The 12,607-nt window shown below is 34.8% G+C and overlaps 1 protein-coding gene across 5 annotated transcripts in view; it reads right to left on the bottom strand.

Moving 5' to 3' along the window:
- Window positions 1–12,607, bottom strand: part of GRAMD2B (GRAM domain containing 2B) — a 71,411-nt gene that overhangs the window by 12,802 nt on the left and 46,002 nt on the right. For all 5 annotated transcript variants that reach the window (XM_044662449.1, XM_044662426.1, XM_044662434.1 and 2 more), the window contains exons 3-5: window positions 9,819–9,936; window positions 8,394–8,460; window positions 6,966–7,069 (exon numbers count right to left, since the gene is read on the bottom strand). In XM_044662449.1, coding sequence (XP_044518384.1) covers window positions 6,966–7,069; window positions 8,394–8,460; window positions 9,819–9,936 — 289 coding nt within the window. The remainder of the gene's footprint in view (window positions 1–6,965; window positions 7,070–8,393; window positions 8,461–9,818; window positions 9,937–12,607) is intronic.

Here is a 12,607-nt window from a genome sequence, read left to right on the forward strand (position 1 = left end):
ATTTCTCTCAATAGCCATGCTTGTCAATTTACTTTATAAGTATGTTTTATATATTTTGGTATGGGCTAAATTAGGGCAAATTAAATCTTTATATATTAGGATAGTTAGCTTACAAGGTGGTAGAAAAATATTTTCAATATTTGATTTTGTTTCTAAAGGATCAATTCATATGCAAGTCAAGACCCTGGAAACTGAAACATTTTGTCCTATCTAAGGAAAATGAAATGTTTTCAAAACACTGGCACTCTCTGAAGCCCATTTTCTTTATTTGTAAAATGAAAAGGTTGGACTAGAGGGCTTTTAAGGCCAGCTCTGATTCTACTATCTAATTTATTTTAGATTATATTCCATATCCACAAATGATTTGCTATGATAGAAAATTTCCAGCATATATAGAGGCAGGAAGACTGTAAAAACAAGATACTAAGAGCAGCAGGTAGTCAAATATGAAGGCATTTATCTATTTCACAAAAGGAATCTAAAACATAGCGAATCAAGAGGTATTGGACTCAATACCCAGAAAAGATCAATTGTGATAAGTCCAAAAGGAAAAAGAGATAAAATAGAAATAAAGAATAAACTCATCATGATGAGCAATTATCCAAGAGAAGTCCTCACATTCTTAACCAAACAACAAACATCAAGTCACAAATTGTTAGCATAATAAATTTTAATTTTTGAACTAAACATTATAGGTATTCTAGAAAAAAGAATCCTTGATCAATTATTTACTGTACTGATGAATAGAATTGGGAAAAAAACCATAAAGTCATTTTGACAGTTTATTACAAATTTATGTTATCTAATCCCAGCTTCAACAAGGCGACCATTCTATTTCTCTTTAATAATTTTGCTATTGTACTTTTCAGGGGCTGTTCTAAATCTTCTGGGTTCTCCATTAGCATCCTGTAGTATTCTTTCCGTTATACTTCATGGGTTCCTTGAAAAGCTGAGGCCACATGCTGTAAGTATTCTCTTATCCTCTTCATCTCCCATCACATAGACATTTCCCCACCCCCTTTTTTTTCTCACTTTTGTCTCAGTTGAAGAGTTGGCCCTTTTTGCCAAAAATAATCCCTTATGTGAATTCTTTATTTCATTCACTCTTTAATCTTCAATAGCACTCATTATTTATTAGTTTCTTCCTTGCTGCCTGAAACTCACCCAAATCTCCCCCATTTCAAAGAATCTGTTACTTGATCTTACATAAGTCATCAGCATTTCTTTCGATTACTAGCAGGAGAGTGAAAGAGGAATTCCATTTACAAGAACTGCACATAGTATAAAGTATTTGGGAATATCTGCTAAAACACACTGAAAATATATTACAAAATACAACTGCAAAACACTTTTCACACAAGAAAAGACAGATCTAAACAATTGGAAAAATATTCATTGCTGATGGGTAGGCTGAGTCAATAAATAAAAATGAAAATTCTACCTATGTTAATTTCCTTAATCAGTGCCATACCAATCGAACATTCAAAGAATTATTTCATAAAGCTGGAAAAATAGTAACAAAATTTGTCTGGAAGAACAAAAGGTAAAAAATATCAAGGGAATCAGTGTGAAGTGAAGGAAAATAAAGGATCAGATTTCAAATTATAATACAAAATGGTAATTATCAAAACAATCAGGTGCTGGCTAAATAGAGCAGTAGAACGGATTAGGTACCCAATGACCATTGAACTCCAGTGTTTGGTAAACCCAAAGATCCTAGTTTTAGAAGCAAGAACTTACTTTTTAACAAGAACTAGAAGGGAAACCAGGAAGCAATCTGGCATAAACTTGGCATAGACCAAATATCACATTGTGTACTAAGATGAAATCAATACAGATTCATAATTCAAGCATGTAATATGTAAATTAGTGGGGCATGGAAAAAATCTATTTGTCAAATCTATGGATAAGGAAAGAGTTTATGACCAAACAAGACATTGAAAGTTTCACAGGAGGTAAAATGAATAATTTTGATTACATGAAATTAAAAAAGTTTTGCACAAATAAAACCAATACAGTCAATATTAGAAGGAAAGCAGGAAAATGAGAAAAAAAAATTAAAGCAAGTTTCTCTGATAAAGGCTTCTTTTCTCAGAGAGAAATGATCCAAACTTATAAAAATAAGAGCCATTCCCCAATTGATAAATGTTCAAAAGATAGGAAGAGGCAGTATTTAGGAGAACTCAGAGTTATCAATAGTCACATAAAAATGCTCTGTTACTATTTATTAGAGAAAAATCAATGCAAAAAAGAAAAAATGCAACTCAAAACAACTCTGGAGTACTACCTTACACCTATCAGATTGACTAACATGATGAAAAAGGAAAATGATAAACGTTAGAGGGGATGTGGAAAAATTGGGACACTAATACACTATTGAGAGAATTATGAATTGATCCACACATTCTGACAATTTTGTACTATAATAAAATTGTATATATCCTTTGACCCAGTAAACACAACTACTGGGTCTGTAGCTTGAAGAGGTCAAAGAAAAAGGAAAAGAAACTAGCTGTAAAAAATATTTTTTAGAAGTTATGTTTGTGGTAGCAAAGAGTTGGAAATTGAGAGTATGACAATCAATTGGGAAATGACTGAACTAAATCTAATATATGATTGTGATGCTATAAGAAATGATGAAGGATATGGTTTCAGAAAAACATGGGAAGTCATAAGAATTGATGCAAACTGAAGTAAACAGAACCATAGAAACACTGTACACTCTAAAAACAATATGGATAATGGTGATAATCAACTGTGAAAAACTCAATTGCTCTGATTAATACAATGATCCAAGATAATAGCAAAAAAAAAGGTATCCACATTCAGAGAGAGAACTGATGAGCTCCGAATGCAGGTTCAAGCACATTTTTTTCACTTCTTAAATTTTTTCTTGTCTTTTTTTTCTCAATATGGCTAATATGGAAATGTTTTTTCATGACTTCATATGTAGCAAAAGTGTCAAATTGTTTGCCTTCTTAATAGGTAAGGGAGAGGCAGGAAGGAGGGGAAAATTTAGAACTCGAAATTTTTAAAAAATTAAAAAATCTTCATCTCAATCATTTGATATAGATTAAGTAACCTGATCTCATCATTCTCACTAGCTAACATCCTATATCTCACTTCCCTTTTGTAGTTAAAGTTCTTTAAAAAATTATTGTTACTTTCTCTCTTTTTATTCTCTTCCAAACCCCCTAAAATCTGGCTTCTGACCTAGTCATTCAGCTGAATCTACTCTCTCCAAAATTACTAATGATCTTTAGTGGTATCCCATAAATTTTGGCATGTTGTTTCATTGTTGTCATTCTCCTTAATAAAATTATTGATTGTTTCTATGATTTGTTCTTTGGTCCATTTATTCTTTAGAATTAGATTATTGAGTTTCTAATTAATTCTTAATCTCTCTTTTATGGACCTTAATTAAATGTCATTCTTATTATTATGATCTGAAAAGAATGCATTCATTATTTCTGCTCTTCTACATTTGATTGTGAAATTTTTATGCCCTTCCCTTTCTAGTCTTCTTGCATTTTATTCTTCTTCATCCACTCAATGCTCTATTTACATTGGCCCATTTGCTGTTCTCCACACATAACATCGCATATTTGAAAGCTATGCCTTTGCAATGACTCTTGCCCATGCCTGGAATATTTTCCCTCCTAACCTCCACTTATTTTCCTTTGCTTATTTCAAGACAGTTTAAATGCTTTCTTCTTCAGGAGACCTTTCCCAGTCCAGCCTCTATTACCTTTTTTTCTGAATATATCAGAGGTTGTCACTAGCCCAAGATTACACAGCTATTAAGTGGTCCAATCTACTCCTTAGTCTTGGTACTGCTTCCACTGCCATTTTGGAAGAGGCTGCTGGTACTAGGCCCCACTCTCTACCACAATCTCTCATTTTAGTCTTGGTTTCCTTGTGCATGCTGTCAGATTCTCACTGTCCTCTTCTTAACAATTCTTTTTTTGAGACCCTGTTGAACCCAGTGCCAGGTGGACCTATTTCCCCGCACAGTGACCTATTAGGACTGGCTCTGTTCAATGCTTCTGTTCTGACAAAGATAATTTTTCTACACTTGCTCTGGCTTCCCTGACACAACCAGTCTCTGAACTCTTAGGCTTTAGACCCATTTATTAGGGTTTATGCTGGCTCCTAGGTATTTATTTTTTTCTATTCTCCACCAGCTTCTGGCCATCCTCTACATCTCTGGTTTGGATGAAGTGAGGACATACTTTTATTTCTCTTCTGTTTTCCCATCATTGCTTTATCCAGTGGTCCTTCTGAAATATTTGCTAAGATATGTGTGGGAAAGCTGGACTCCTATACCCAAGTCAAAGAAAATTTTAAAGATAAATTTAAAGATAACTTAAAGTCAAAGATAAAATTAAAGATAAATTCCGTAATTTGAAGGAACAGCTGAACTGGGGGCCCCTGAAATGCCTATAAAAGAGATCCTAGATCACCATAAGCTGTTACTGCATAGACCAGTGATGAATGGGAAAGAGCCCACCACTGGAAAAGTAAGGCTCTCTGGTAGCTTCCTATTTAAAATAATTATTCTTAGGCAGTTTTCAGATGAAGTAATCAAAACTATCAATAATCATATGAAAAAGTGTTTTAAATCCCTCCTGATGAAAGAAATGCAAATAAAAACAACTCTGAAGTACCACCTCACACCTAGCAGATTGACCAATATGGCAGCAAAGGAAAGTGACACATTGTGCTTGAAAGCAATGAGGAATTGGAGGAATTCCATGTGAACTGGAAAGACCTCCAGGAACTGATGCAGAGCAAAAGGAACAGAACCAGGAGAACATTGTACACTGTGGCACAATCGAATGTAATAGACTCTTCTACTAGGAGAAATGCAATGACCCAGGGCAATCCAGAGGAACTTATGAGAAAGAATGCTATCCACATCCAGAGAAAGAACTGTGGGAGCAGAAATGCAGAAGAAAAATATATGATCGACCATGTGGTTTGCTAGGCATATGATTAGGTTTTGACATTAAAAGATCACTCTATTGCAAATATGAATAACATGGAAATAGGTTTTGAACAATGATACATGTATAACCCAGTGGAATTGCTTGTCAGCTCCAGGAAGGGGGAGGGAAAAGGGGAGGGAAAAATCATGAATCATGTAACCATGGAAAAATATTCTAAATTAAAAAAATTATTCTTGGTCACTAGTTTCTTATATCAGTTGTTTCAGCAGTTTCTATACTTTTGAAATATAGATTGTCAGCACCTAGTTCAATCTCCAATGAACATATAATGAGTACTTAACTCTGTGCCAGGTACTGTGCAAATGAAGATAAAAACATAGTACCTGTCCCCAAGGAGCTCACATTTTAATGGGGAAAACAATATGTAAATAACTATGCACAGCCATGGTTTTATACAGGGTAAATGGAATTTAATCTCAAAGGGAAGTTTCTAGGAAAAGTCTCTTGCTGAAAGTAGGATTTGATCTGAGACTTTAAGGAAGCCTGAGAAGCTAACAGGTGAAAGAGAGGAGGAGGAACCTGACATAGTTATGTCAGACAGACGTTGTAAAGGCATGCAGTCAAAAAGATGGAATGTCATGGGTGAGGACAGAGTAGCTGCATTGTAGAATGCACAAAGGTAAGTAAAGTATAGAAAGAATGGAAAGGTGAAAAAGATCAGATTGTAAATTACTTTCAAATAACAATTAGAAGATTTTATATCTGATGAAATTAACAGAGTGTTAATTTGGTGTTTATTAAACAGGAGTGACATAGCCATATCTGAGATTTAGGAAAATCATTGTGGCAAGTAAGTGGAGGATGGATTGGAATGGGAGGACACTTGAAGCAAGCAGACTAATCAGAAGGCTATTGTGATAGTGTAGGTATGAGGGCTTATATGAAGCTGTATAAATAGAAAGAAAGGGATTTATATGAGAGAGATTGTAAAGGTAGAAATGACAAAACATGGCAACAGATTAAAAATATGGAATGCAAGTAAGGAGCTGAAGATGACACTGATATGGTGAACATAGGTGACTAGGAGAATGGGGTACCCTAATGACAATAGGAAAGTTAGGAAGATTGAAAGATTGGGGAGAAAGATAATGATTTCTGTTTTGGAGAAGTTGGCTATAGGATATACAATTTAAGTTGTCCAAAAGTCAGATTGAAACAAAATGAGACTCTGTAGAAAGATTAGAGCTGGATATATAGATATGGGAATCATTTGATAGAGATTATAATTGAATCAATAGGAGATCACAGAAAAGAGAAAGGAGTCCAAGATAGGGTTTGGGGTAACACCTATGGTTAGTGGGAGTGACCTGGATGAAGATCATCAAAACAGACAGAGAAGGATCAGTCATATGGCTAGGTAGTAAACCTGGAAAGAGTATTGACACCAAAACTAAGGGAGGAGATGTTTGTCCACAAAACTCTAGCCCTCCTTTCCAAGTTACAGCAATAATCTCAGAAGAAAGAGGGACAAAATTATGAGTTAAAATGCAACAGGAATCTAATACTGGCATAATGAACACATGGAAACTATGTATAAAAAGATTAAAATAAATGGAGCTTTTTTATAAGTCTTTCAGAAGCTCAGTTTATCAGTAATAGCATTTAAATTAAAAATTAATCAAATCAAATTAAAATAAAATAAATAAAAATTAAATTAATTACAAATTAATTAAATTTTTAAAAAATTAAAAAAAATTTACTTGCAAGGAGCTTATTATTTTTTCTCCAAATACATACTAACAGGGGCAGCTGGGTGGCCCATTGGATTGAGAACCAGGCCTAGAGATGGGAGGTCATAGGTTCAAATCTGGCCTCAGATACTTCTCAGTTGTGTGACCTTGGGCAAGTCACTTAACCCCCCCATTGCCTAGTCCTCACCATTCTTCTACCTTAGAACCAATACACAGTTTTGATTCTAAGACAGAAAGTAAAGGTTTAAAAAAAATACATACTAACCTTGGTGTCTTTGCCAAAAACTTTGGAATGGAAACAAATCCAGTTTTCTGATATAAAGAGTTTTCCTTGGTATAGTATTTCTTTTTGCAGAGCACAAGTAAAGCCTGAAACAGTATAGAAAAAATAAAATATTATGTGATATTTTCTTAAGTGAGGGGAGAATATATTTGGGGGGTGGAGGTGCAAAGGGAATGCATAGTTTATTATCTGACTTCACATAATACTTGCTAAAACTGTAATTCTTTAGTGAAATAAAATTGCTGATACTAGAAAGAAGCAAAGTTTTATTTTATAAATCTCAATAATTTCCAAACTGAAAAATAAAAACTGAAGGGTAATATTCCCATTTAAAAGCTGGTTTCCAAAAATTTCCCAAAGTGTCTATTAGTCTTCATGCAACCTATCTTTCACCTGACAGCATATTTTTCCTTTGGGAGGTTTTCAAAGAAGACTAACTTTTCCCAAAGTACTTCTCACTGAAGTAACGGAACTTTTTGATAATACCTTCCTTTTAGGAATTATAGAAAATATCTAGAATTATAACTAAAATTTTTGTGCCATGGTCAGGTGGCATGAAATTGTTTCTCATTTGTTGACTATTGGGGATGTAGCTTTGGAGAATGGTAAAAGTTCACCAGGAAGGAGCTTATTTGAGTTATAACTAATAAGGAGAGGAAGTAAGTCATCTTATAGTTTCTCCTTTTAACAAATACAGTTTTTAAGCAGTTTCCCCCTCCTATACAAATGAATAACTGCATATAGTGTCAGTACCATCTAGATTTTGGTGCCCTGGGTATCTTGATGAGCCTTAGCACATTTTTACTAGGCAAGAAAAGGATGAAATATTTGAAACTCTTTGATATATTAGTTAGTGCCATAGTAATAAGAATACCTTATATTTCTAAATTGCTAAATAGTCCATAAAATCCTTTCTTTACAATAGTCCTTTGCCTTGGATTCCTAATTTCTCAAATGGAGATGATAATGTATGAGATAAGTAGTTAAAGCATTATTGTCTTTATTTCAGAAGAAAATAAGGCTTAGAGAAAGTTAAATGACCTGCTCAAGGTCAGATAGTGATAATGTAATAACACTGTGGTCTCTCAAATTTATCCATTTCAATATACTAATTCCCTTTTGGTTAACCATTGGTACCATCATGGATTATTTTTCTTGGTCCTATGACCATTTAATTTCAGGGATTTCAATTCAAGGTAGGTGTGATATTTGAATTTGACCCTATCATCAACTTTCATTATTTTTCTACTTAATTATCTTTTATGGATCAGTCAAGAGTTTTGGCAAGTCAAATGTTTTGTCACCACTGGCTTTGGAAGTCTATTGAATCTATTAATTACCCCCAAATTAATTTTCCAAGAGAACTAAAACACTAGAGTTGAAAAAAAAATAAAACAGAATAATACTTACTTTGTCTCAGTGGTTCTCCACTTGGGACTTGCAGAAATAACTTGTGGAAGTGCATATTTGCCTTATACTACAACGAAATGAGACAATATTGGTGATTCCCATCAATAATAGCACATTTTTTCTTTTTTGATAGCCATAATTTGATAGCCATCATGCAAACTTTCTCTTTCTTCACAGTTCTGCACATTTTGGAAGAGTATTTGATGGAGCAGCTAGATGGCTTGGTAGGTCCAGGGTTCCAATTTGACTTCAGATATGTCCTAGTTATGTGACCCTGGGGAAGTCACTTAACCCAAATTGCCTAACCCTTACTACTTTTCTATCTTGGAACCAATATTTAGTATTGATTCTAAGATGGGAGGTAGGGCTTTATTTATTTATTTGTTTGTTTGTTTGTTTGTTTTAAACCCTTACCTTCCATCTTGGAGTCAATACTATGTATTGGCTCCAAGGCAGAAGAGTGGTAAGGGTAGGCAATGGGGGTCAAATGACTTGCCCAGGGTCGCACAGCTGGGAAGTGTCTGAGGTCAAATTTGAACCTAGGACCTCCGGTCTCTAGGCCTGTTTCTCAATCCACTGAGCTACCCAGCTGCCCCCTAGTGTTTATTTTTTAAAAATATTTACTATAGTCCCTTAGAAGAACAAATAAATTTTAAATCATTTAGGATTATCCCTCCTAGCTACCTAAAGTAACAATGAGATCAACAAGTGAATTGTAAGTGTGACAGAAATTGAATTATGGAACATCCTCTATGACCATATTGGTGATTATGTGAGCTTCTGCTTCACTCCCAGGCCTATGCTAGAAAATTTTTAATAGGAAATGATAAGAAATTTTTGAAGCATAAAAAAGGATTTAGGGGCAGCTGGGTAGCTCAGTGGATTGAGAGTCAGGCCTAGAGACGGGAGGTCTTAGGTTCAAATACAGCCTCAGACACTTCCCAGCTGTGTGACTCTGGGCAAGTCACTTGACCCCCATTGCCCACCCTTACCACTCTTCCACCTATGAAGCCAATACACAGAAGTTAAGGGTTTTAAAAAAAAGGATTAAATTTCCTAGGTTTTATTTTCCATATCTGTTAAAATAAGTAAACACTTGCTTCATAAGATTTTTCAAAGGGATAAGAATGTAAATAGCATATTCTTCTTGCTTCTATGGTGCTTATAATCTATCTTCTGCTACAATCTATTTCTTTGATGTTTTCTATTTTATTTCATCTAAAAAAATCATACCACACAAAGTTTTAAAAGATAGCCAGAGTATGAGTCTGAAAGTTTGCTGTTTTTAAAAATCTTTCTCATTCTATTTCTTGCAGCCCCAAACTGAGTCATTTTACTGTTTGTTAAACAGACATAGAAGAATAAGTAAAGGAAGAAAAAAAAGAAGGATGGAAGAGGATGAAGAACAAGAACTTGTAGAATTACCTGGCTTGTAGAGTATGACTTTTTCCTTTCAACTTTGGAGTCATTTTTGTTGTCTGTTTTAGATTCACTCCTACTGTCACTCACTAAGGAGAGACCATCACTACTGAGTGTCTTTGACCTGGAGAGAGAAAATCCTAGGATTTCATAAAGCCAGTCTTTTGTTCATATCACTCTATTGTCCTTCCTTTAATCATAACTGATTATTTTAGCATCCTACAATATAGCAATTTAATTTTTCACTTCTAGGCCTTGGAAATCAATATGGTACTATTTGATATTTATCTAAAACTTTTCTTTTTGACCTTCTGAGGATTTCTCCATCTTTCCATCCTCCATCCCAAGAAATCTAATCTTAGAAGAAAGACATTCTCAGTTGCAGAAATGTTAAGTTAAAAAAGAAGTAGCAATTTGCTTATTTCAAACTTTGTCAAATATGGCTGCTACAGAGTTCTATTTACCAATATGTTTTCAATATGAACATACACACATTCATTTAATGATTCACTTCAATGATATTTCCTGAGTCCTTTGTAAAAAGTATTTTGCTAGGCAGTACCTGCCTTTAGAAAGCTTTCATCCACTTGAGGAGATAAAATTACATATACAAAAATATAAAACACAATGTCAAGCAATATATGCACCAAAAGGAGTGGCATAGAAAATGAATACTCCAGAAGTTAATAGAATAAGAAGTATACATGGTTGAATTATATGAATGAGGCTTTGGTGGGACACAGTTTACTGGGGTTTGAATGGAGTAACAGTTTGGATGGCAATGCATGTGGGTAAAAAGTCATGGAAGGAGGGTTCACCATGTTTGTGATTTAAATTTTTTTTTCTTTTTAGTGTGTGACTTGTCAAGAACAGAATTTAGCCTATATTTTTTCCAATGTACTAGGTCAAAATCACAAACTCTCTAATTAGTTGATGAACTAGAATGCATGTCATTTTCATTAATCTGGCAAATTAAATTTGATATTCTAAGTACAAATTATTTCATCTATTTATTGAACTTCCTTGTGTTCCCTACTAGTCAACATTTTTAGGCTAGTTTGAGTTACTAAATATTTCATATTTGTGCAACATTTCTTTAAACCAAGGGAGAGCTCTGTGCCGCTGCTGCATGCTGCTTAAGCTAATGGAGATGTGACTTCACTGTCTATTGTCTTAAGAGAAGTGCTTACACTGGTGAAAACATACATGGATGGGGAAGGATACCATCCAAGTCTCATCTTAGTAGTCTCTAGAGTTGAAAGCCTGGAAGCTACAGAAACCAAGATGGGCCCATTCTCATACATGTTTGATGTTTTGAAGGTTCCAGTTGTCCATTAAAGTTTCTCTCTTAAATTCAATTGAGGCACTCTGTCTACTCTGTCTCCAAAATCTTTCTCTGACATCTTTGTAACAAAATGAATTAAGTCTCTCACCCAAATATATAGCATTGTATTTTCTCAACTAATTAGAAGTCATGCCTCCTTCTGTGGAAGTAGCACAGGGTTGTCCCTCTGTAAAGCTGCCACAGGCTTGGATGGAAGCAAGGCTACATTTCTTCTGCAGTCCCAAGCAAATATCAGCCAGGGAAAGCTTGAATTCTGTAACTACATAGCAAAACACAAATATTAGCACTTTAAAAAAGAATGATTTCCCCAGTATCTCAGGCAATGAGTTTGAGAGATAATTCTTGATTGAATGAGAATGAATGCTGAGTACAATACTAATACTTATATGAAGGAATTAATTTTGTGTTAGAATCAGAGAGAAACTGTAGAGACATATGTGGAGAGAAAATTTCCAGGGTCTTGGTTTAGAGTGGCAGACTAGAGCCCTTGACATTGCAGATATGTATAAAACTGGATCCCATCATATTCTATGACCTCTAGGACTTGCAACTGTAGAGACCACTGTGTCAGGACTTCTCCTAGGTGAGATCATTCATTCTCCAAATTTATTTGCAACCATAGAATTAAGTCCCTTGGAAAAGGCAGATAGTGTCATGCTTAGCTGAGCACTATGAATACAAAGAAAGGAAAGAACATGGCCTTTGCCCTTAAGGAATTTCTATTCTAATGGGAGAGACAATATGCAAATAACTATATCTAAGATATAGAAATGGAAAATAAGTGCGTATGGAAAATGCTCGGTCACAAAGCAAGGGCATTGACACCAGGGGGAATCAAGAATGGCCTTTTGCAAAAGGTAGAATTCCAGCATTAATGGAAACCAAGAAGGCTGAAGTGAGGGGAAAGAGCATTCTAGACTTGGGGAGCAATTAGTACAGTGACATGAAACTGAAAGATGGGGTATTATGTGAGAAGAACAGCAAGAAGCCAGTTTCACTGCATTATAGAGTACACAAAGGAGAAGAATGTAAAGGTAGGAAGGAACCAGGTTATGAATGGTATTAAATGCCAAATAGAAGATTTAATGGAAGTAATGAGGAGCCACTGGAGTTTGCTAAATGGATAGAGGATGTAGTCAAACCTGAGCTTTAGGAAAAGTGTAGAAGCTAAGTGGAAGATTGACTGGAATGGAGAGAGATTTGAGGGAAGGAAACAAATCATTATGAGATGATGAGAGACTGAAGCAAGACAGTAGCTGTGTGAGTGGAGAGAAAGGAATATATATATAGTGCAAATGAGGAATTAATGATGATCAGAGGTTGTGAGCTTGAAGGTGGTTTTGCTTTCAACAATAACAGGGAAATTGATAAGAGAGAAGGGCCTGGGAAAAATATAAGAGGTCCTCTACCTTTCACCTTTTATGCTAAGGCAGAAGACTGTTAAGTGCTA

This window comes from Gracilinanus agilis, chromosome 1, assembly GCF_016433145.1.
Source record: "Gracilinanus agilis isolate LMUSP501 chromosome 1, AgileGrace, whole genome shotgun sequence".
NCBI lineage: Eukaryota > Metazoa > Chordata > Mammalia > Didelphimorphia > Didelphidae > Gracilinanus > Gracilinanus agilis.